The sequence below is a fragment of the Notothenia rossii genome (genome assembly GCF_949606895.1).
Source record: "Notothenia rossii genome assembly, chromosome: 9".
Taxonomy (NCBI): Eukaryota; Metazoa; Chordata; class Actinopteri; order Perciformes; family Nototheniidae; genus Notothenia; species Notothenia rossii.
The window spans coordinates 79,229,862-79,255,912 of record NC_136907.1 but is presented as its reverse complement, the minus strand read 5'-3'; the positions used below and the strand labels follow the sequence as shown (position 1 = coordinate 79,255,912).

The 26,051-nt window shown below is 43.2% G+C and overlaps 1 protein-coding gene across 1 annotated transcript; it reads right to left on the bottom strand.

The window, feature by feature from the left end:
• Positions 1–1,528: 1,528 nt before the first annotated feature.
• Positions 1,529–25,850, bottom strand: LOC307020552 (cytoplasmic 60S subunit biogenesis factor ZNF622-like). The gene is made up of 8 exons (XM_079652003.1): positions 25,694–25,850; positions 24,404–24,676; positions 19,701–19,995; positions 7,260–7,553; positions 5,815–5,977; positions 5,481–5,596; positions 3,638–3,781; positions 1,529–2,085 (listed from the first exon to the last, which is right to left on the bottom strand). Exons 2-8 carry the CDS (start codon positions 24,668–24,670, stop codon positions 1,952–1,954), a joined length of 1,413 nt encoding a protein of 470 aa, XP_079508129.1. The 5' UTR covers positions 24,671–24,676; positions 25,694–25,850; the 3' UTR covers positions 1,529–1,951.
• Between the last annotated feature and the right edge of the window lie 201 nt (positions 25,851–26,051).

Genomic DNA, 26,051 nt, shown 5'->3' with positions numbered 1-26,051 from the left:
AAATCTGTAATCAAAGAGGTCCGCAAAAACGCTATCGACCAATCAGATTGCTTGATTTGACTTGTCAGTTTTATAAATATATTTAAATTTCTTCCGTTACGAAACAAACTTACAAAGCATAAAATGGAAACATTTAAGATGAACTTCGACCTCCGGGGGGTCTTACTATAGTATGGAGGAGTGGATTGAGCAGTGCCTATCAACAGAAAAAAAAAAAGCACCTAAACTACGACATGCAGAGCTACGTGAAGAGCAGGTAGACCAACTGGAAAAGTAGCACCATTCAAAAGCTTTCTGATGCGGGTCTTGAAACAAAGCAGAGAAATGATGACCGTTAGTGGCCACAGGTGCGAAAGCTCTCTCCAGAGCTACTGGAAGCCCAATCTCGGGGACCGGAGAAAGTGGAGCAATATTCTCGCCACGCCAAGCAACATCCAAGAACAACCTCAACCTATACAAGTGACCACGTAAGCCATGCTACTGATGCTGGACAGTTTTTCAGTGGCTGCACAATAAACGGCAACATACACATTCATGTAAATAAACAGCCAAATAATGGATCAACGCATAGCAACCACCTCGCACAATGTTTTGTGCAGAAGGCAAAGGAGGGACTATTTTATTTTCAACATAATTATTTCGCGTCGGGCCGAACCACGCCCCTTAGCTGTGATATAATGAGCATATACCACGGCCTGTCGTGAGCTATTGCTTAAATATACCACCATATGCTATTGTCATTAGTTGTGTCCCTGTTCTTCAAGCTAAGACAATGCTAAATTAACAACCCTTGGCTTATAGAGTGTTAACATGAGACCGATTTTTATATATAAAATATAAATATATTTTAATTTTATAATTTATTTTAAATATAAATATAATAAAATATTGGTAAATATTTAATATAAATACCTTGTGTGTGTGTATAGCTATTGCTTTATCTGCTTAATGTTATTTTCATATGAAAGTCCATGATTATAAGTATGCAGTATCGTAACTACATCTTTGATGTTTGAAAATTGTTTGAAAATTGAGCAAGCTATGGTTATTTAAATAGTAAACCATAATGTTATGAATGAGAGCGCTACCTGTAGCAAGATGGCGGCCATATGGCAACATCGGTGTCCATTGGCCAGCAGCGCGGGTGAGTCATCTAGTGTTTATATATATCTATGATCGTAACGGAAGTATCTTTCAAATTCATTTTTAAGACCTTCTAAATCATATTTAACACTTTTCTTATTTTTTTTTTATCATATTTAAAACTTTTTAAGGCCTTCAATTCTGATTATCAAATGTAAGACTTTTTAAGACCCCGCGGGAACCCTGCTCAGAATTCCAACTTTGGTTCACAGAATCCTGACTTTAAAAAAAAAAAAAAAAATTCACTTTTGGTCAGATGTAAAGAAAAACCAAAAAACCCACATGTTGCCCTCATCCTCTTCCATCGAAGACAATTAGAAGTGGTTATTTCTGCAAGCCTAAAACATAAGTGGAAATTGAACATGTTATGCAAGTTAAGATCAGATAAAAAGGGAAAACTATTTATTTTCACATTTATCAGTTTAATGTATTACATGCAGAGTAGGTTTTGTAAGTGAACAGAGTCCAAAATATTGTCTTAATATCGATTTACTGCAGCTTTTAGTCAACACACAGTTTAATGATCGTGAGTCATGCTTTTTATCCACAAAGTTGTTGATTTTGCACTCGGGTTGATTCTCAAAGCAGATTTACGGACAGTATTCAACACAGATTTAACTGAACATGTAATTCAAAGTAAAGATTCCTCCACATCAAACTGACTGCATGTCCTTCAAACACAACACAGCTTCACTTGTTTCCACGTGTTAATGATGTCGTGCCACAGGCCAGCGTTTCTGCAGCTGCACTGAAAGTCTTGTGTTCTGGATAAAAGCTGACATCCTCAGAGTGTGAAGTCTGCCGGGGTCTAGAACATGATTTGTAATCTGAAGTGCGCCTGCAAGATGGTGTTGTTGCGCATTCCCATCTTCTGCATCCACTTGTTCTTCATCTTCTGAACGTACTGCATGTCCTTCTGCTTGTGGTTCATGGCGGCAAAGCCTGGGAGAGAAAGGGAAGCAGACTCATCGGTTATCACGGGGTATAATGAGAAGTGAACGCGATACTTACTCCAACCGTTTCCTCGATTTTAAGAAACCCTATCGTGCTTCTTTTGGGTGAGTAGTATAGGTTTTAGTGCATGTCAATGGTCTGCAAAGGCTAAAATCCTTGAGTTCTCCCCAGAGCAGTGTTTCTCAAAGCGTGAGCGCCCCCTAGTGGTCCGTGAGTATTTTGGTAACATTTCACATTTGAAATAAATACATTAATTTAGGTTTTCCGAACTCTCGCAGGAATATCTCCGCAATGAAGCGAGCTTGACTTTTACTTTCGATTGCACGATATAGCCCAGCGCAACACCTTCGTCACACATGTTGCCACTTGTTTCCATTTCCAGGTGATTTGCAATCTTTTAGATTTCAAGAAGCGTATACAACAAACAATGGATGTATTTTATGAACATGTATCCGCGCTGGAAGTAGATTTAGATGTTCGGAGTGAGATAGAGATTATTATCTAATATAATGCATCTGATGAAGCCTTGCATGAAGTCAGTTGACGATCAGAGGCGGTTTTTGGGGCTGCAGAAACGTTTTTTATTTGTTTTGTAGGCACCGTACTACATGCGGTGTATTTTGTATTTCTCTCAGTAGCCAACGATCTGTGAGTCGGTCGGCTCGGACATAAACTCCGTAATAAATGTAGTCTACATTTCATAAGAGGTGTAAAACCTGAGAGCATTTTAAATCGCGTTTGAACGAAAGGCTTAGAGAAGAGAAGGATATAGAGGAGGTTAAGCGGTCAGGCTGTAGTTTGTTATAAACTGTTGGAGTGGAAAGCAGGCCGATTGTCTTTGGAGAGTTGGGCGGGCCGCGAGTGTTTTTTTATTGGTTAAATGGTCCTTGGTATGAACGAGTTTGAGAAACACTGCTCCAGAGGGATATTTCCTCACACCCCCCCCCAAAGACTAAAATCCATCATAAAGTTAAAATATCAATTAAAAAACACTAAGATTAAAAAAAGTTAATGGTAAAATTGTGGCTTAAAACTTGATAGACATTCATTTGAAAGCAGAAAATAAGGAGAATGCTGAGAGGGAACACGTCCCTGCTCCAGGTGATCAAATGAAACGCACCGTTACCTTGATTTGAATCACACATTTCACACACAATGATTATAGTTCCCATTGAAAAAGGGGAAACTTCACATTTTATTCCTGTTACTATTAAAGCCAAGAAGAGATATTTCCAACTATAAATATTTGTATTCTTTTATATTGAATCTTTAATTGGACATTCCTTGTAAAATCTTTTGTTTTTATATAAATAGCATTGTGTATTATTGAACATTGCAATCTTAAACTTGCTATGTTTAAAACAAATACAATTATTTTTGACCCTTTCTTTTAATTCTTAAATAGAGCGACTATACTAAAACCCAATTCCCCCTCGGGATAAATGAACTATTCTGGTGGATTCCTCTCGGTTTCTTTCTCTGACTGACATATCAAATGATAATAAATATATAAATATAGTGTTTAGTGGATGAGTCTCACCTCCGTCTCCTCCCCAGCCCAGAGCTCGGTACTGCTTCATGACTCGGCCCACGGCGTTCTTGTTGTGGCTCAGAACCAGAGCTTTCTGAGCGCCGAAACGCTGTTTGTAATACCTCAGGAGGGAGCGGTGTCCGATCTTAGCGCCTGAGGAAACAGAGACACACGTTAACACAATACGAGCTATCAAACACAAACAAGCAAAGAGAGGTGCAGGAATGAGTCCTAAACTCTGAAAGAAGGGAGAATTGGAGCACTTCCTGTCCCCTGTTCTGGAAGTCAATGGTTTTTCTGAATGTGTTTTTGGTTGTAAGTGTGAAATAAGGTCTGTGGTTAACACAAGCTGAAGAGATTTTTATTCTACAACATAAAATACATCAGTAAATACCCCACTGGTGAATTTAAACACTAACAAGAGTCTAAATGAGACGACTAAACGTCATCACGCCCAACATTAGCCTCCTTTAGCTTAGCGGTGGTGACGTGAAGTCATGTGACCGTGCTGTAGTTCCTTTATAGCCCAACATTAGCCTCCTTTAGCTTAGCGGTGGTGACGTGAAGTCATGTGACCGTGCTGTAGTTCCTTTATAGCCCAACATTAGCCACCTTTAGCTTAGCGGTGGTGGCGTGAAGTCATGTGACCGTGCTGTAGTTCCTTTATAGCCCAACATTAGCCTCCTTTAGCTTAGCGGTGGTGACGTGAAGTCATGTGACCGTGCTGTAGTTCCTTTATAGCCCAACATTAGCCTCCTTTAGCTTAGCGGTGGTGACGTGAAGTCATGTGACCGTGCTGTAGTTCCTTTATAGCCCAACATTAGCCTCCTTTAGCTTAGCGGTGGTGACGTGAAGTCATGTGACCGTGCTGTAGTTCCTTTTATAGCCCAACATTAGCCTCCTTTAGCTTAGCGGTGGTGACGTGAAGTCATGTGACCGTGCTGTAGTTCCTCTATAGCCCAACATTAGCCTCCTTTAGCTTAGCGGTGGTGACGTGAAGTCATGTGACCGTGCTGTAGTTCCTCTATAGCCCAACATTAGCCTCCTTTAGCTTAGCGGTGGTGACGTGAAGTCATGTGACCGTGCTGTAGTTCCTCTATAGCCCAACATTAGCCTCCTTTAGCTTAGCGGTGGTGACGTGAAGTCATGTGACCGTGCTGTAGTTCCTTTATAGCCCAACATTAGCCTCCTTTAGCTTAGCGGTGGTGACGTGAAGTCATGTGACCGTGCTGTAGTTCCTTTATAGCCCAACATTAGCCACCTTTAGCTTAGCGGTGGTGACGTGAAGTCATGTGACCGTGCTGTAGTTCCTCTATAGCCCAACATTAGCCTCCTTTAGCTTAGCGGTGGTGACGTGAAGTCATGTGACCGTGCTGTAGTTCCTTTATAGCCCAACATTAGCCTCCTTTAGTTTAGCGGTGGTGACGTGAAGTCATGTGACCGTGCTGTAGTTCCTTTATAGCCCAACATTAGCCACCTTTAGCTTAGCGGTGGTGAGGTGAAGTCATGTGACCGTGCTGTAGTTCCTTTATAGCCCAACATTAGCCACCTTTAGCTTAGCGGTGGTGAGGTGAAGTCATGTGACCGTGCTGTAGTTCCTTTATAGCCCAACGCTGGCCTGTTACTTAAGAGTTCTTAAAGTGGTGTTAACATGTGGAGATTATCCCGCTGAACTAAACGTGTAAGTATCATAAACGTTTGTTATTAATAATCCAAAATGTGATGGAAAAACCCTATTGACTTCTTGTGGAGGGAACCAGGGAGATGCTACCTAATTTTAGCACCATTTTGAATGTGATGCTCCTTATTATTAAATATTATGTATGTTAAAAGTAGATGAAGGTAAAGTCACCTGAAGGCAGCGTGAGTTCGAGCAGTTCATCGTCATACTCGAGGTTCTGGTCATCAGGAAGCTCGTCTTTGTCCTTCCCTGCATCCTCTCCCTCTTTCCTGTCTGGGTAGCTGCTCCTGTTGCCATAAAAGAGTAAACAAAGTGTGAATCAGACGAACATTTAGATATTTAGATAAATATATCTGGAGCATAAAACAGTAACGTACATTTCAATCAAAAACAACCATTTCAAATCAGCTTAAAATCAAGTCTTGTGAATTAAGTCCGTTTTATTTTTTGTATCATCTTATGTCTGTTTTCAAACTAATGCTTATAAAATGAGGTTATTTATTACCTGAAGTCGTAGAAGTCTGCGAACTCCAGAGCGGTGTCTCCGTCCGTGAAGAGCTTACAGTGGCTTTTGTCGGTCATGTGACTCTGAACTGCTTCAGCCGAATAAAACGAGCGCCCCTTCTCGTTACACCACAGACACACGTTCCCCGCTCCCACCTTCTCTCCTGAAACACAAGAGGGAACAATTCATTAAAAAGACAGAAAACATTCAATTAATTAAAACTGGAAAACATTTACATCAAATAACAAGAGCATTAAGTAGCCTCTTTGTTACACGACTAATAACCACAAAGTTAGTAGATATTATTACATTTTTTTTCTCACGGACAATTTAAAATATTTCCACCGTTCTATTTTGTTTTTTAATTGTTTATTTTATACTCTTTTTAATTTCTAATTATGTACTTGTTTACCATGCTGCTGCAACGAGAACATTTCCCAATTTGGGATTAATAAAGTACATTTATTATTTTATAGATTCATAATAGAAACAAGTCAACTCAAAAACATTAATGTCCTAAAAAGGCGCAGGAGATATTTTGGCTCGACTTCAATGTTCAATATAATCAGATCCATAAATCTGTGTTTTGGTTGAATTATTCTGCTTTCTCCTTTACTGAGATGAGACTAACCTCCCCAGACTCAACTAATATGATAATACAAAAGTTACAAGGACATTTGAACCAGGACTACATTTATAGAAATCGACACAAATTGTTAGTTTCAATTAATAATAAAATGAAAAAGGCATTTCTCACAATTTAAATTCACTACAAAATATGTTTTTTTTTTTAACATCTAAAAAGGACATTTGACGCAGGACTAAGACCAAATAAAAACGGTATTAAAAAATAAAGATTATTTAAAAAATAAAGAAGCTGAGTGAACACTTATAAGGATGTGATTAAGTCTTAAAAACGGTATTAAAAATGAAGAAAAAGCTTTGAAAAATTAAAGGGGGATTTATAAAACCAGTCAAAATAATTAACTGTAATTCACTTTAAATAAACTGAAAAGATAGTTTTGTTTAACTGAGATAAGACGAACCTGCCCAGACTTTAAGTCAACTAAAACTATATGATAATATAAAAAGGACATTTGAACGAGGATAAGGAAATTGGTAGAGGTTCAATTAATATAAAATAAAAAAGGCATTTCTCACAGGACTAGAATTAAATGCAATAAAAATTAAAATTCAGTACAAAATATATGGTTTTTTTGTAAACATCTAAAAAAGGCCATTTGACGCAGGACTAAGACTAGATTAAAAAAAGGTCTAAAAAATAATCAAGCTGAGGTTAAAACACCAACAAGGATGTGATTGAGTCTTAAAAACGGTATTAAAAATGAAGAAAAAGCTTTGAATTGAAAAGTCAAAAGAATGAACCGTAAATCAGCTTGCTTGAACCATTGTGCAGCTTCCTCTCATTCGGCTCCACAACTCACCGAGGTACCGCATGAGGCCCTTGAGGTCGACGAGGAACTCGAGGTCGGGGAGGAAGAAGCTGTGCACTCGCGTCATGTGGGCCACGTTCTTCATCAGGGACTTGGAGTGGTGTGAGCAGAACAGGCAGTCGGTGACGGGGATGGACCCCGGCAGAGCAGCTGGACGTGGGGCGGACACGGCAGCAGCATCCCCTTCCTCCTGGTCCATCGTCTCCTCTTCCTCCTCATCATCCTCCTCCTCCTCTTCCTCCATATCATCATCGTCTTCCTCCCCCTCAACGTCCTCCCACTCTTCTGGAACATTGGATAAAGGAAAATATTGGAGTCAGAAGCTTTATTTATTTTATTGTTTCTTAACCCACTGCCTGTGTTTTAACATGTGCTTTTTTGTTTTGTATTTAAAAAAGGTCCCTTATTATTCAGTTCTTCATCACTATATCACAGGTCTCAGATATATCCAGAGCCTGTCTCTGATTGGCTGAAACACCAAACAGATCATTGCAGCATTACCCATAATCCTCTCTGTTTCAGCTCTGTTTCCAAAGTGCTGATTCTCTGTCTTTTACTTTAGATGAAAATAAGGAGCCCCTCCCCCACGCCCCTCTGAGAGACATTTGGTTACAAAGAACTCAATGGAGCTCTAGAGGAGATTCAGGTGATAAGGGGGGGGGGGGGTACCTTGGTTGCTGATTGGCTAATGGTTACACAAGACAAAACATCGTTATGACATCATCAAGTGGCCAAAATCTGATCAGCTCATTTTCAGACAGGTTTTTATAGAAATGGATCAAAAAGAGAGAGAATCTTTGTTTCTGAAACTTTCAGAGTCTCTTTCCACAGAGGGGACAAATGTTGATGTAGAAGAGACATGAAGAAGAGGGGACACATGTTGATGTAGAAGAGACATGAAGAAGAGGGGACACATGTTGATGTAGAAGAGACATGAAGAAGAGGGGACACATGTTGATGTAGAAGAGACATGAAGAAGAGGGGACACATGTTGATGTAGAAGAGACATGAAGAAGAGGGGACACATGTTGATGTAGAAGAGACATGAAGAAGAGGGGATACATGCTGATGTAGAAGAGACATGAAGAAGAGGGGACACATGTTGATGTAGAAGAGACATGAAGAAGAGGGGACACATGTTGATGTAGAAGAGACATGAAGAAGAGGGGACACATGTTGATGTAGAAGAGACATGGAGAAGAGGGGACACATGTTGGTGTAGAAGAGACATGGAGAAGAGGGGACACATGTTGATGTAGAAGAGACATGAAGAAGAGGGGACACATGTTGATGTAGAAGAGACATGAAGAAGAGGGGACACATGTTGATGTAGAAGAGACATGAAGAAGAGGGGACACATGTTGATGTAGAAGAGACATGGAGAAGAGGGGACACATGTTGATGTAGAAGAGACATGAGGAAGAGGGGACACATGTTGATGTAGAAGAGACATGAAGAAGAGGGGACACATGATGTAGAAGAGACATGGAGAAGAGGGGACACATGTTGATGTAGAAGAGACATGAAGAAGAGGGGACACATGTTGATGTAGAAGAGACATGAGGAAGAGGGGACACATGTTGATGTAGAAGAGACATGAAGAAGAAGAGGGGACACATGATGTAGAAGAGACATGGAGAAGAGGGGACACATGTTGATGTAGAAGAGACATGGAGAAGAGGGGACACATGTTGATGTAGAAGAGACATGGAGAAGAGGGGACACATGTTGATGTAGAAGAGACATGAAGAAGAGGGGACACATGTTGATGTAGAAGAGACATGGAGAAGAGGGGACACATGTTGATGAAGAAGAGACATGAAGAAGAGGGGACACATGTTGATGTAGAAGAGACATGAAGAAGAGGGGACACGTGTTGATGTAGAAGAGACATGGAGAAGAGGGGACACATGTTGATGTAGAAGAGACATGAAGAAGAGGGGACACGTGTTGATGTAGAAGAGACATGGAGAAGAGGGGACACATGTTGATGTAGAAGAGACATGGAGAAGAGGGGACACATGTTGATGTAGAAGAGACATGGAGAAGAGGGGACACATGTTGATGTAGAAGAGACATGAAGAAGAGGGGACACGTGTTGATGTAGAAGAGACATGGAGAAGAGGGGACACATGTTGATGTAGAAGAGACATGAAGAAGAGGGGACACGTGTTGATGTAGAAGAGACATGGAGAAGAGGGGACACATGTTGATGTAGAAGAGACATGGAGAAGAGGGGACACATGTTGATGTAGAAGAGACATGGAGAAGAGGGGACACATGTTGATGTAGAAGAGACATGGAGAAGAGGGGACACATGTTGATGTAGAAGAGACATGGAGAAGAGGGGACACATGTTGATGTAGAAGAGACATGGAGAAGAGGGGACACATGTTGATGTAGAAGAGACATGGAGAAGAGGGGACACATGTTGATGTAGAAGAGACATGAAGAAGAGGGGACACATGTTGATGTAGAAGAGACATGAAGAAGAGCGGAGAGGAGGGGACACATGTTGATGTAGAAGAGACATGAAGAAGAGGGGACACATGTTGATGTAGAAGAGACATGAAGAAGAGGGGACACATGTTGATGTAGAAGAGACATGGAGAAGAGGGGACACATGTTGATGTAGAAGAGACATGAAGAAGAGGGGACACATGAAGAAGAAGGGACACATGTTGATGTAGAAGAGACATGAAGAAGAGGGGACACATGTTGATGTAGAAGAGACATGAAGAAGAGGGGACACATGTTGATGTAGAAGAGACATGGAGAAGAGGGGACACATGTTGATGTAGAAGAGACATGAAGAAGAGGGGACACATGTTGATGTAGAAGAGACATGAAGAAGAGGGGACACATGTTGATGTAGAAGAGACATGGAGAAGACGGGACACATGATGTAGAAGAGACATGGAGAAGAGGGGACACATGTTGATGTAGAAGAGACATGGAGAAGAGGGGACACATGTTGATGTAGAAGAGACATGGAGAAGAGGGGACACATGTTGATGTAGAAGAGACATGAAGAAGAGGGGACACATGTTGATGTAGAAGAGACATGGAGAAGAGGGGACACATGTTGATGAAGAAGAGACATGGAGAAGAGGGGACACGTGTTGATGTAGAAGAGACATGAAGAAGAGGGGACACGTGTTGATGTAGAAGAGACATGGAGAAGAGGGGACACATGTTGATGTAGAAGAGACATGGAGAAGAGGGGACACATGTTGATGTAGAAGACACATGGAGAAGAGGGGACACATGTTGATGTAGAAGAGACATGAAGAAGAGGGGACACATGTTGATGTAGAAGAGACATGAAGAAGAGCGGAGAGGAGGGGACACATGTTGATGTAGAAGAGACATGAAGAAGAGGGGACACATGTTGATGTAGAAGAGACATGAAGAAGAGGGGACACATGTTGATGTAGAAGAGACATGGAGAAGAGGGGACACATGTTGATGTAGAAGAGACATGAAGAAGAGGGGACACATGAAGAAGAAGGGACACATGTTGATGTAGAAGAGACATGAAGAAGAGGGGACACATGTTGATGTAGAAGAGAAATGAAGAAGAGGGGACACATGTTGATGTAGAAGAGACATGGAGAAGAGGGGACACATGTTGATGTAGAAGAGACATGAAGAAGAGGGGACACATGTTGATGTAGAAGAGACATGAAGAAGAGGGGACACATGTTGATGTAGAAGAGACATGGAGAAGACGGGACACATGTTGATGTAGAAGAGACATGAGGAAGAGGGGACACATGTTGATGTAGAAGAGACATGGAGAAGAGGGGACACATGTTGATGTAGAAGAGACATGAAGAAGAGGGGACACATGTTGATGTAGAAGAGACATGAAGAAGAGGGGACACATGTTGATGTAGAAGAGACATGGAGAAGAGGGGACACATGTTGATGTAGAAGAGACATGAAGAAGAGGGGACACATGTTGATGTAGAAGAGACATGGAGAAGAGGGGACACATGTTGATGTAGAAGAGACATGGAGAAGACGGGACACATGTTGATGTAGAAGAGACATGAGGAAGAGGGGACACATGTTGATGTAGAAGAGACATGGAGAAGAGGGGACACATGTTGATGTAGAAGAGACATGGAGAAGAGGGGACACATGTTGATGTAGAAGAGACATGGAGAAGAGGGGACACATGTTGATGTAGAAGAGACATGGAGAAGAGGGGACACATGTTGATGTAGAAGAGACATGGAGAAGAGGGGACACATGTTGATGTAGAAGAGACATGAAGAAGAGGGGACACATGTTGATGTAGAAGAGACATGAAGAAGAGGGGACACATGTTGATGTAGAAGAGACATGGAGAAGAGGGGACACATGTTGATGTAGAAGAGACATGGAGAAGAGGGGACACATGTTGATGTAGAAGAGACATGGAGAAGAGGGGACACATGTTGATGTGGATGAAGAAGAGGGGACACATGTTGATGTAGAAGAGACATGGAGAAGAGGGGACACATGTTGATGTAGAAGAGACATGAGGAAGAGGGGACACATGTTGATGTAGAAGAGACATGAAGAAGAGGGGACACATGTTGATGTAGAAGAGACATGGAGAAGACGGGACACATGTTGATGTAGAAGAGACATGAGGAAGAGGGGACACATGTTGATGTAGAAGAGACATGGAGAAGAGGGGACACATGTTGATGTAGAAGAGACATGGAGAAGAGGGGACACATGTTGATGTAGAAGAGACATGGAGAAGAGGGGACACATGTTGATGTAGAAGAGACATGAAGAAGAGGGGACACATGTTGATGTAGAAGAGACATGGAGAAGAGGGGACACATGTTGATGTAGAAGAGACATGAGGAAGAGGGGACACATGTTGATGTAGAAGAGACATGAAGAAGAAGAGGGGACACATGTTGATGTAGAAGAGACATGAAGAAGAGGGGACACATGTTGATGTAGAAGAGACATGAGGAAGAGGGGACACATGTTGATGTAGAAGAGACATGAAGAAGAAGAGGGGACACATGATGTAGAAGAGACATGGAGAAGAGGGGACACATGTTGATGTAGAAGAGACATGGAGAAGAGGGGACACATGTTGATGTAGAAGAGACATGGAGAAGAGGGGACACATGTTGATGTAGAAAAGACATGAAGAAGAGGGGACACATGTTGATGTAGAAGAGACATGGAGAAGAGGGGACACATGTTGATGAAGAAGAGACATGGAGAAGAGGGGACACATGTTGATGTAGAAGAGACATGAAGAAGAGGGGACACGTGTTGATGTAGAAGAGACATGGAGAAGAGGGGACACATGTTGATGTAGAAGAGACATGGAGAAGAGGGGACACATGTTGATGTAGAAGAGACATGGAGAAGAGGGGACACATGTTGATGTAGAAGAGACATGGAGAAGAGGGGACACATGTTGATGTAGAAGAGACATGAAGAAGAGGGGACACATGTTGATGTAGAAGAGACATGGAGAAGAGGGGACACATGTGGATGTAGAAGAGACATGAAGAAGAGGGGACACATGAAGAAGAAGGGACACATGTTGATGTAGAAGAGACATGGAGAAGAGGGGACACATGTTGATGTAGAAGAGACATGAAGAAGAGGGGACACATGAAGAAGAAGGGACACATGTTGATGTAGAAGAGACATGAAGAAGAGGGGACACATGTTGATGTAGAAGAGACATGAAGAAGAGGGGACACATGTTGATGTAGAAGAGACATGGAGAAGAGGGGACACATGTTGATGTAGAAGAGACATGGAGAAGAGGGGACACATGTTGATGTAGAAGAGACATGGAGAAGAGGGGACACATGTTGATGTAGAAGAGACATGGAGAAGAGGGGACACATGTTGATGTAGAAGAGACATGGAGAAGAGGGGACACATGTTGATGTAGAAGAGACATGAAGAAGAGGGGACACATGTTGATGTAGAAGAGACATGAAGAAGAGCGGAGAGGAGGGGACACATGTTGATGTAGAAGAGACATGAAGAAGAGGGGACACATGTTGATGTAGAAGAGACATGGAGAAGAGGGGACACATGTTGATGTAGAAGAGACATGAAGAAGAGGGGACACATGAAGAAGAAGGGACACATGTTGATGTAGAAGAGACATGAAGAAGAGGGGACACATGTTGATGTAGAAGAGACATGAAGAAGAGGGGACACATGTTGATGTAGAAGAGACATGGAGAAGAGGGGACACATGTTGATGTAGAAGAGACATGAAGAAGAGGGGACACATGTTGATGTAGAAGAGACATGAAGAAGAGGGGACACATGTTGATGTAGAAGAGACATGGAGAAGACGGGACACATGATGTAGAAGAGACATGGAGAAGAGGGGACACATGTTGATGTAGAAGAGACATGGAGAAGAGGGGACACATGTTGATGTAGAAGAGACATGGAGAAGAGGGGACACATGTTGATGTAGAAGAGACATGAAGAAGAGGGGACACATGTTGATGTAGAAGAGACATGGAGAAGAGGGGACACATGTTGATGAAGAAGAGACATGGAGAAGAGGGGACACATGTTGATGTAGAAGAGACATGAAGAAGAGGGGACACGTGTTGATGTAGAAGAGACATGGAGAAGAGGGGACACATGTTGATGTAGAAGAGACATGGAGAAGAGGGGACACATGTTGATGTAGAAGAGACATGGAGAAGAGGGGACACATGTTGATGTAGAAGACACATGGAGAAGAGGGGACACATGTTGATGTAGAAGAGACATGAAGAAGAGGGGACACATGTTGATGTAGAAGAGACATGAAGAAGAGCGGAGAGGAGGGGACACATGTTGATGTAGAAGAGACATGAAGAAGAGGGGACACATGTTGATGTAGAAGAGACATGAAGAAGAGGGGACACATGTTGATGTAGAAGAGACATGGAGAAGAGGGGACACATGTTGATGTAGAAGAGCCATGAAGAAGAGGGGACACATGAAGAAGAAGGGACACATGTTGATGTAGAAGAGACATGAAGAAGAGGGGACACATGTTGATGTAGAAGAGACATGAAGAAGAGGGGACACATGTTGATGTAGAAGAGACATGGAGAAGAGGGGACACATGTTGATGTAGAAGAGACATGAAGAAGAGGGGACACATGTTGATGTAGAAGAGACATGAAGAAGAGGGGACACATGTTGATGTAGAAGAGACATGGAGAAGACGGGACACATGTTGATGTAGAAGAGACATGAGGAAGAGGGGACACATGTTGATGTAGAAGAGACATGGAGAAGAGGGGACACATGTTGATGTAGAAGAGACATGAAGAAGAGGGGACACATGTTGATGTAGAAGAGACATGAAGAAGAGGGGACACATGTTGATGTAGAAGAGACATGGAGAAGAGGGGACACATGTTGATGTAGAAGAGACATGAAGAAGAGGGGACACATGTTGATGTAGAAGAGACATGAAGAAGAGGGGACACATGTTGATGTAGAAGAGACATGGAGAAGACGGGACACATGTTGATGTAGAAGAGACATGAGGAAGAGGGGACACATGTTGATGTAGAAGAGACATGGAGAAGAGGGGACACATGTTGATGTAGAAGAGACATGGAGAAGAGGGGACACATGTTGATGTAGAAGAGACATGGAGAAGAGGGGACACATGTTGATGTAGAAGAGACATGGAGAAGAGGGGACACATGTTGATGTAGAAGAGACATGGAGAAGAGGGGACACATGTTGATGTAGAAGAGACATGGAGAAGAGACGACACATGTTGATGTAGAAGAGACATGAAGAAGAGGGGACACATGTTGATGTAGAAGAGACATGAAGAAGAGGGGACACATGTTGATGTAGAAGAGACATGGAGAAGAGGGGACACATGTTGATGTAGAAGAGACATGGAGAAGAGGGGACACATGTTGATGTAGAAGAGACATGGAGAAGAGGGGACACATGTTGATGTGGATGAAGAAGAGGGGACACATGTTGATGTAGAAGAGACATGGAGAAGAGGGGACACATGTTGATGTAGAAGAGACATGAGGAAGAGGGGACACATGTTGATGTAGAAGAGACATGAAGAAGAGGGGACACATGTTGATGTAGAAGAGACATGGAGAAGACGGGACACATGTTGATGTAGAAGAGACATGAGGAAGAGGGGACACATGTTGATGTAGAAGAGACATGAAGAAGAGGGGACACATGTTGATGTAGAAGAGACATGGAGAAGAGGGGACACATGTTGATGTAGAAGAGACATGGAGAAGAGGGGACACATGTTGATGTAGAAGAGACATGGAGAAGAGGGGACACATGTTGATGTAGAAGAGACATGGAGAAGAGGGGACACATGTTGATGTAGAAGAGACATGGAGAAGAGGGGACACATGTTGATGTAGAAGAGACATGGAGAAGAGGGGACACATGTTGATGTAGAAGAGACATGAGGAAGAGGGGACACATGTTGATGTAGAAGAGACATGAAGAAGAAGAGGGGACACATGTTGATGTAGAAGAGACATGAAGAAGAGGGGACACATGTTGATGTAGAAGAGACATGAGGAAGAGGGGACACATGTTGATGTAGAAGAGACATGAAGAAGAAGAGGGGACACATGATGTAGAAGAGACATGGAGAAGAGGGGACACATGTTGATGTAGAAGAGACATGGAGAAGAGGGGACACATGTTGATGTAGAAGAGACATGGAGAAGAGGGGACACATGTTGATGTAGAAAAGACATGAAGAAGAGGGGACACATGTTGATGTAGAAGAGACATGGAGAAGAGGGGACACATGTTGATGAAGAAGAGACATGGAGAAGAGGGGACACATGTTGATGTAGAAGAGACATGAAGAAGAGGGGACACGTGTTGATGTAGAAGAGACATGGAGAAGAGGGGACACATGTTGATGTAGAAGAGACATGGAGAAGAGGGGACACATGTTGATGTAGAAGAGACATGGAGAAGAGGGGACACATGTTGATGTAGAAGAGACATGGAGAAGAGGGGACACATGTTGATGTAGAAGAGACATGAAGAAGAGGGGACACATGTTGATGTAGAAGAGACATGGAGAAGAGGGGACACATGTTGATGTAGAAGAGACATGGAGAAGAGGGGACACATGTTGATGTAGAAGAGACATGAAGAAGAGGGGACACATGAAGAAGAAGGGACACATGTTGATGTAGAAGAGACATGAAGAAGAGGGGACACATGTTGATGTAGAAGAGACATGAAGAAGAGGGGACACATGTTGATGTAGAAGAGACATGGAGAAGACGGGACACATGTTGATGTAGAAGAGACATGGAGAAGAGGGGACACATGTTGATGTAGAAGAGACATGGAGAAGAGGGGACACATGTTGATGTAGAAGAGACATGGAGAAGAGGGGACACATGTTGATGTAGAAGAGACATGGAGAAGAGGGGACACATGTTGATGTAGAAGAGACATGAAGAAGAGGGGACACATGTTGATGTAGAAGAGACATGAAGAAGAGCGGAGAGGAGGGGACACATGTTGATGTAGAAGAGACATGAAGAAGAGGGGACACATGTTGATGTAGAAGAGACATGGAGAAGAGGGGACACATGTTGATGTAGAAGAGACATGAAGAAGAGGGGACACATGAAGAAGAAGGGACACATGTTGATGTAGAAGAGACATGAAGAAGAGGGGACACATGTTGATGTAGAAGAGACATGAAGAAGAGGGGACACATGTTGATGTAGAAGAGACATGGAGAAGACGGGACACATGTTGATGTAGAAGAGACATGAGGAAGAGGGGACACATGTTGATGTAGAAGAGACATGAGGAAGAGGGGACACATGTTGATGTAGAAGAGACATGGAGAAGAGGGGACACATGTTGATGTAGAAGAGACATGGAGAAGAGGGGACACATGTTGATGTAGAAGAGACATGGAGAAGAGGGGACACATGTTGATGTAGAAGAGACATGAAGAAGAGGGGACACATGTTGATGTAGAAGAGACATGAGGAAGAGGGGACACATGTTGATGTAGAAGAGACATGAAGAAGAAGAGGGGACACATGTTGATGTAGAAGAGACATGAAGAAGAGGGGACACATGTTGATGTAGAAGAGACATGAAGAAGAGGGGACACATGTTGATGTAGAAGAGACATGAAGAAGAGGGGACACGTGTTGATGTAGAAGAGACATGAAGAAGAGGGGACACATGTTGATGTAGAAGAGACATGAAGAAGAGGGGACACATGTTGATGTAGAAGAGACATGAAGAAGAGGAGACACATGTTGATGTAGAAGAGACATGGAGAAGAGGGGACACATGTTGATGTAGAAGAGACATGAAGAAGAGGGGACACATGTTGATGTAGAAGAGACATGAAGAAGAGGGGACACATGTTGATGTAGAAGAGACATGAAGAAGAGGGGACACATGTTGATGTAGAAGAGACATGGAGAAGAGGGGACACATGTTGATGTAGAAGAGACATGAAGAAGAGGGGACACATGTTGATGTAGAAGAGACATGAAGAAATGGGGACACATGTTGATGTAGAAGAGACATGAAGAAGAGGGGACACATGTTGATGTAGATGAGACATGAAGAAGAGGGGACACATGTTGATGTAGAAGAGACATGGAGAAGAGGGGACACATGTTGATGTAGAAGAGACATGAAGAAGAGGGGACACGTGTTGATGTAGAAGAGACATGGAGAAGAGGGGACACATGTTGATGTAGAAGAGACATGAAGAAGAGGGGACACATGGTGATGTAGAAGAGACATGAAGAAGGGGACACATGTTGATGTAGAAGAGACATGAAGAAGAGGGGACACATGGTGATGTAGAAGAGACATGAAGAAGAGGGGACACATGTTGACGTAGAAGAGACATGAAGAAATGGGGACACATGTTGATGTAGAAGAGACATGAAGAAGAGGGGACACATGTTGATGTAGAAGAGACATGAAGAAGAGGGGACACATGTTGATGTAGAAGAGACATGAAGAAGAGGGGACACATGTTGATGTAGAAGAGACATGAAGAAGAGGGGACACGTGTTGATGTAGAAGAGACATGGAGAAGAGGGGACACATGTTGATGTAGAAGAGACATGAAGAAGAGGGGACACATGGTGATGTAGAAGAGACATGAAGAAGGGGACACATGTTGATGTAGAAGAGACATGAAGAAGAGGGGACACATGGTGATGTAGAAGAGACATGAAGAAGAGGGGACACATGTTGACGTAGAAGAGACATGAAGAAATGGGGACACATGTTGATGTAGAAGAGACATGAAGAAGAGGGGACACATGTTGATGTAGAAGAGACATGAAGAAGAGGGGACACATGTTGATGTAGAAGAGACATGAAGAAGAGGGGACACATGTTGATGTAGAAGAGACATGGAGAAGAGGGGACACATGTTGATGTAGAAGAGACATGAAGAAGAAGAGGGGACACATATTGATGTAGAAGAGACATGGAGAAGAGGGGACACATGTTGATGTAGAAGAGACATGGAGAAGAGGGGACACATGTTGATGTAGAAGAGACATGAAGAAGAGGGGACACATGTTGATGTAGAAGAGACATGAAGAAGAGGGGACACGTGTTGATGTAGAAGAGACATGAAGAAGAGGGGACACATGTTGATGTAGAAGAGACATGAAGAAGAGGGGACACGTGTTGATGTAGAAGAGACATGAAGAAGAGGGGACACATGTTGATGTAGAAGAGACATGAAGAAGAGGGGACACATGTTGATGTAGAAGAGACATGAAGAAGAGGGGACACATGTTGATGTAGAAGAGACATGGAGAAGAGGGGACACATGTTGATGTAGAAGAGACATGAAGAAATGGGGACACATGTTGATGTAGAAGAGACATGAAGAAGAGGGGACACATGTTGATGTAGAAGAGACATGAAGAAGAGGGGACACATGTTGATGTAGAAGAGACATGAAGAAGAGGGGACACATGTTGATGTAGAAGAGACATGGAGAAGAGGGGACACATGTTGATGTAGAAGAGACATGGAGAAGAGGGGACACATGTTGATGTAGAAGAGACATGAAGAAATGGGGACACATGTTGATGTAGAAGAGACATGGAGAAGAGGGGACACATGTTGATGAAGAAGAGACATGAAGAAGAGGGGACACATGTTGATGAAGAAGAGACATGAGGAAGAGGGGACACATGTTGATGTAGAAGAGACATGAAGAAGAGGGGACACATGTTGATGTAGAAGAGACATGAAGAAGAGGGGACACATGTTGATGAGACATGAGGAAGAGGGGACACATGTTGATGTAGAAGACACATGAGGAAGAGGGGACACATGTTGATGTCCAGGGACTACAGATGGAAAGTGAAGCCCTCACTCGTCTCCTTTCCTTACCTTCCACAGCAGCTGTAGCTCCAGTGTCCTTCTCCCTCCTCTTGGCCTGCTCCTCCAGCCACATCATCCTGGGAGGACACTCCAGCTGCTCCGCTGTCCTCGGCTTCTTCGCTGCCTGAGCCGCTGCACTGGGTCGTTGCTGCTCCTTCAGCGCCTGCTGCAGCGCCTCGTTTCTGGCGTCTCGGTCCTCCTTCTCCTCGCCGAGCCCCTTCTCCAGGTTCTTCTCGTTCATCTGGTCCACCTTCTTCTGGGCGGCGAGCAGCGCCTGCTTCTCCGCCTGCAGGTGTTTGTGGGACTGCAGATTCAAGACTTTAAGTTTTGAGGCTTTTATTGTCATTTGCACTTTAGCTACAGTTCAGATCAGTGTGCGAAAAAGTACACGTCCCACCGTCCGGGACGTGTTATTTACAATATCGGACAAGTAGATCTTTCAATTGACTTGTCCGGCGGACAAGTGACGTTTTTCGCCCTGATTTATTGAAAAATTATTGATAAATTCAGTTTACAAAAGGCAGAACTCATTCGCAAATTGTACGTGTCCACCATTGTTCGTTTAGAAATGTTAGGAATCGACAAGCAGAACCGAAACTAAGGAAATGCATCTCGCCGCTTTCTGTACAGTAGACGGGGGCGGGGCGGGAAGTGTAGCACAGTGGCAGAGTTGGGAAGCAAAACTCGGTTCCGAGTAGGAACAAGAAATAACAATTGTCCGGTCCCGGGATTGATAAGAGTTGTGAGGACAGGAGGCCGAGCCCCGCGGACCGCAGCTCTCTCTCTCTATGCTCCGTATCAGCTGATCGCTGCACGGTGCGGCTCAGCGTCTCTCTCTCTCTCTCTTTCTACACACAGCGGATCTGATGCCCGTTTAACAGCCTCATCTTTGTCAAACTTTCTTATGTTCTTTCTTTAACGCGTAATGAAGGTTATTAAGCGTTTTAGCTCCTGTGTTGTTAATATTGACTGCCATTTCATTTATGAAGTGTAGCAGCCTCCCTGTGTCCTAGCGCTTTCCTCACATCCCCGGACCCCCAGACTCGGAGGAGCACAGGGATGTCAGTATTGTTTATGAAGCAGGGTATAGAAAGTACATTATTGAAATGAAAATACTATTTATTTACTTTTACAAACAGTGAGCAGCTGGGCAGCTGCAGCATGTGTATTGCAGGACATGTGTAAGCGTGCAAGCGTCTTTGAGTTGTAGAAAAGCGCTAGGCCTATAGGCTATAAATATAATATATTATTATTATTATTATAAGGCCTATGCGTTGAACATGTGTGGTTGGACTCTGTCTCACAGGCAGGTTGCAGTGTAACATCAGAGGAGACTGGGCCAATTGTACATTCTCAAACTGCACCACTTAAAACTAAATAAACAATGCAGAGATTATTTTCATATAATTCTATTCAATAACCGTAATAGATTAAACAGTATGAAGTGATTTGTAAATAGGAATACAGATTTGACTTAATGTTTTCATAAATATATTTTTCTCCCAGTTTTTCATGGGACTTATTTTTACCCTCTCAAAGAACCGGAATCGAGAACCGAAAATGACTGGAATCGAAAAGCAGAACCGGAATCGTTCAAATCCAAACGATACCCAACCCTATGTGTGATGCAGTAAAATCTCACCGCTCACTTACGTTAGCGGTGTCGTAAAACCGTGGGAAAATGTAAAATACGATGGAGAAGAAGAAGATTCCAGTCGCCCCAATTTGTGTCCATTCTGGACAAGTGAAAAATGTATTCGGACAAGTAAATTGCCAAACTCACTTGTCCATGGACAAGTACTCTCTAAAAACTTTTTCTCACACTGCAGATATGTCAATGGAGATCTGACGTCACAGGCTCCTCCAACAGAGCAGCAAAAGGAAAGAGTGCAAGTAAAACTAAATTAATTTGTAATAAGATTGATGTGTTCAGGGTTCCTGCCGGTTTCACCAACTCAAATGTTAGACTGTTTAAGACCTTTTTGAATAGAATTTAAGACCTATTTCACGGCAAGAAAGTATGAAGGAAAGATGAAATACGTCCCATAATTACTTACAAAGTGAATGTATTCACGTTCAACACAAGAACGATGACTGAACATAACAGCACACAGAACTGTGTGTGTGTGTGTGTGTGTGTGTGTGTGTGTGTGTGTGTGTGTGTGTGTGTGTGTGTGTGTGTGTGCGTGTGTGCGTGTGTGAGTGTGTCAAGAGCTATAGATCACCATTTTTTCCCTCCCGATCCCGATCATTTGATTTTGACAATCTGCCGATACCGATTTTTCCCGATCCGATCTTTATGCAATGCATTAAGAGAAAAAAAAGGTAACAGATAACGGCTGGTCCTCCAACGCGATGAATTCAGCTATATTGGCTGTTAATTTGTTGGCCTCTTCACTGTTCTGGGGCAGTTTCTCTTTCCTTTTAAAAGTCTCTGAAAGTATCGGTTGTTTCAGGGCCGTTACCTGAATGGCCGCTGTGTACTCGTCGTGTTGTTGTTTGTGTTTGTTTCTCAGGTGGCGTATTAGATTGGTCGTGTTGAACGTAGCTCTGTTCTTTCCAACACGCGGAACCTCCGCCTTGCAAACATTGCACCTGGCTGTTACACTGCCTTCACTTTCAATTGTAACTCCTGACATTTTCTCTGTCCCGACTCACCAGCTGAACGTAGCCTCTCGTTAGCTTACTGCTACTGTTAGACACTTTTGGTTCAAACCAAAACTAAGGCCTCAGGATGACTTTAAGACGTGAACATGGTCATTTTTGTTTTGTAACATTAAATAAAATAATACAAATAATTTATAATAAAAAAAATCCCCTATCCCCGATCTTTTTCTCCCGATTCCGATCTTTTGACAAACGGTGTGATCGACTCCGATCCCCGATCCCGCGATCGGCTCCGATCCCCGATCCCGCGATCGGCTCCGATCCCCGATCCCGCGATCGGCTCCGATCCCCGATCGGCTCCGATCCCCGATCCCGCGATCGGCTCCGATCCCCGATCGGCTCCGATCCCCGATCCCGCGATCGGCTCCGATGCCCGATCGGCTCCGATCCCCGATCCCGTGATCGGCTCCGATCCCCGATCCCGTGATCGGCGCCGATCCCCGATCACGTGATCGGCTCCGATCCCCGATCACGTGATCGGCTCCGATCCCCGATCCCGTGATCGGCTCCGATCCCCGATCGGCTCCGATCCCCGATCGGCTCCGATCCCCGATCCCGTGATCGGCTCCGATCCCCGATCCCGTGATCGGCTCCGATCCCCGATCGGCTCCGATCCCCGATCCCGTGATCGGCTCCGATCCCCGATCGGCTCCGATCCCCGATCCCCGATCCCGTGATCGGCTCCGATCCCCGATCGGCTCCGATCCCCGATCCCGTGATCGGCTCCGATCCCCGATCCCGTGATCGGCTCCGATCCCGTGATCGGCTCCGATCCCCGATCCCGTGATCGGCTCCGATCCCCGATCCCGTGATCGGCTCCGATCCCCGATCACGTGATCGGCTCCGATCCCCGATCACGTGATCGGATCGGGACATCTCTACTATTTAGCGTCCACAGCACCTCCGCTTTTAGGGTTGACGTAGACTCAAACGCAGTGTTAATTTCGTCAACGAAAACTATGACGAAATGTATATTTAGTTTTCGTTGACGATACGGGACTAAGGTGTTAATGGTGGACTATCGGACATTCAAAATGCAGGGTATTTTTCTCCAAGTGTCCGTCGTGTCTGTCAAAATGCATCTTACGTTTCTAACTTGCAATATCATTATTTCCGCTCTCTTCCCTCCAGAAGAGCGATCTCCCTGTGTCTCTCTGTGTGCGGGGGGCGGGGCCTAACATACATGCTGCAGCGGACACAGAGATCCGCCGAGGAGGGAGCGTTCAGAGAGTATAGACACACATTTTGACTAAAATGTAATTTTTCGTTGACTAAAACGTTTTGAGTTTTCGTCGACTAAAACTACGAAGGATAGGAATGACTAAAATGTGACTAAAACTAATAACCATTTTTGTCTAAAGACTAAGACTAAATCAAAAACAGCTGCCAAAATTAACACTGCTCAAACGTCACCCGGAGGTCCCCCGGTGTTGTTGCGGGAGCTGCTGCACTAGCTAACGCTACATTAGCAAAAGGTGCAGCGGGCTTCAAAAAAGTTCCCTCCACTGGTTTCAACCAAGCACTAAATTCAATGTTTTACAACCTACGGTTGAACTTACACTTCCCCATATCTATTTGTAAGTAGATTCGAAGATACCTGAGTTTCTGACTGCCGCTAGCTGAAGCTGAATATTTAAGACCTTTTTAATATGTTTTATATGTCAACCTGTCATTCGTTTAAAACAAAATGTAGGTTTAGCAACTTAACAGAGTCCAAAATATTGTCTTCATATTTATTTACTGCAGTTTTTAGTCGACACATATAGTTTAATAAATGTGATGCATGCACTATCTCCACAAAGTTGTTGATTTGGAACTGTTGTTGAGCAGATTTACCGACAATATTCAACACAGCTTGACAGATTCGACAGAAAATGTAGTTTTAGACCTGATACTATATAATGTGTGTGTGAGTTGCAAAGAGGTGGATGGTTTCAGACCTGATACTATATAATGTGTGTGTGAGTTGCAAACAGATGGATGGTTTTGGACCTGATACTATATAATGTGTGTGTGAGTTGCAAACAGATGAGGTGGTTTTGGACCTGCAGGTGGTTCTGGTAGGCGTTGATGCTGGAGAACTTCTTGCTGCAGACGGCACAGCCCTCGGTGGCCGTCGTGTCGCTCAGCTGTTTCTCCGCGGCCACTCGCTGAGACAGGACTCGCTCCTGGAAGTTTTCCGCGGTGACCGGCGGCATGTCGGCGACTTTACGCTTCAGGTTGTAGCGATGCCAGTCGGTTTTATAATGCGCCCGCTGCACCTCGCCATCTGCGAACGCCACTCTGCAGCTGATGCAGGTGTAGGAGGACATGGCAACCTGAGGGGAACAAGGGGGATGTTGAAATAAGATTGTTTACTGTTGGGAAAATACTGAATGTCATAGTAAATAGTAATATCAGAGTAACCTGATAAAAAAGGTATCCCAACTGTAGCTGTGTACATGACAGGATGTATGATTACCTAGAAGAGCATCAGGACTGTTTGAGGCATATGATAGCTATGTGATTAACATGATGATGCTTTTCTACATTTTACTCAAGTAAAAGTAGAAAAGTATTCTCATCAAAATATAGTGAAAGACAGTAAAAGTAGTCATTGTGCAGATTGGTCCATTTCAGAATAATATTTATGATATGTTTTATAATGATTGATCATGAAAGTGTTCTCAAAGCTGGTAAAGGTGCAGCTAGTTTGAATGACTTTGTATTCTGCAGGGTAGCTTGTGGATTTACTCCAGGTGGAACTAAAGTCTGATTTAACACTTGATTAGATTTCACATCATTCATCCACATCTGTAAAGTAACTAAAAGGTATTAAATACATGTAGTGGAGGAAAAATACACCATGTACCTCTGAACTGTAGTGGGGTAGAAGTCGTAGTAAAAAATGTACATCGAAATTGTGCTGAAGTACAGTACTTGAGTAAATATACTTATACCACGGGTATTTAGTGTCTCTACTGTGACATGTCTCCATGCTTTAATGCCCTTTATTTTTCAAATACTACCTGTTTGTAACTCCTAAGATGAAGTCTAGTCAGTTGTCGGTTAGCCTACCTAGCTATCAACAGCTAGCGCTCTGGTAAAAGCCCTACATTACGTAATAAAATGAACTGAAATAGATCCCGAACGTCCCCAACTACAACTAAACAAACGTACAAAAAAATAAAAACACGAACTATTACATTGTATTGGTGATTTTAAGACAAGCTAAGTAAGCTAACATCGACTAGCAACCAACACTTTCGGCTAAGTAAACATCCGTTAAAAACCGTTAGAATCTGCGACATTCAAAATACTCAAACCAACCGACAGTTTAAAACATGTTTACTCACCTGTTTAGTGAACTGTCTCCTCTAAAGACGGTGTTTTAATCTCTTGTTTGGATAAATTAGCTCCTGTCTTGCTTTCTACGGCACAATACGCATGGAGAAATGAAGGAAACACGTGATGCTCACTTCCGTGCTCACTTCTCCTCTTCTTACCTTACCGCCACCTACTGTATTGGAGTGTGGACCAGAGTCATCTATGTTGAGAGATGTATCCATAGATCTCAATTTTACCATCAAAGTGGACCAGTTTCATGCATTTAACTTCAAAATCTTAAATATGTCATGCCCCGGACCCCCGAAAGGATGTGAGATACCCAACATTAACAATGTTCCACATGGATAGGAAACTAAATACATTTGC

What these genes read in the sequence shown, in the direction of transcription:
- LOC307020552 (XM_079652003.1), bottom strand. Translation starts at nt 24,670, where the DNA reads ATGTCCTCCTACACCTGCATCAGCTGCAGAGTGGCGTTCGCAGATGGC. An exon ending in GGGCCTCATGCGGTACCTCG is followed by an intron (nt 5,978 to 7,259) that starts GTGAGTTGTGGA and finishes CTTGTGTTTCAG; the next exon opens with GAGAGAAGGTGGGAGCGGGG. An exon ending in CGAACTCACGCTGCCTTCAG is followed by an intron (nt 3,782 to 5,480) that starts GTGACTTTACCT and finishes CTGTTTCCTCAG; the next exon opens with GCGCTAAGATCGGACACCGC.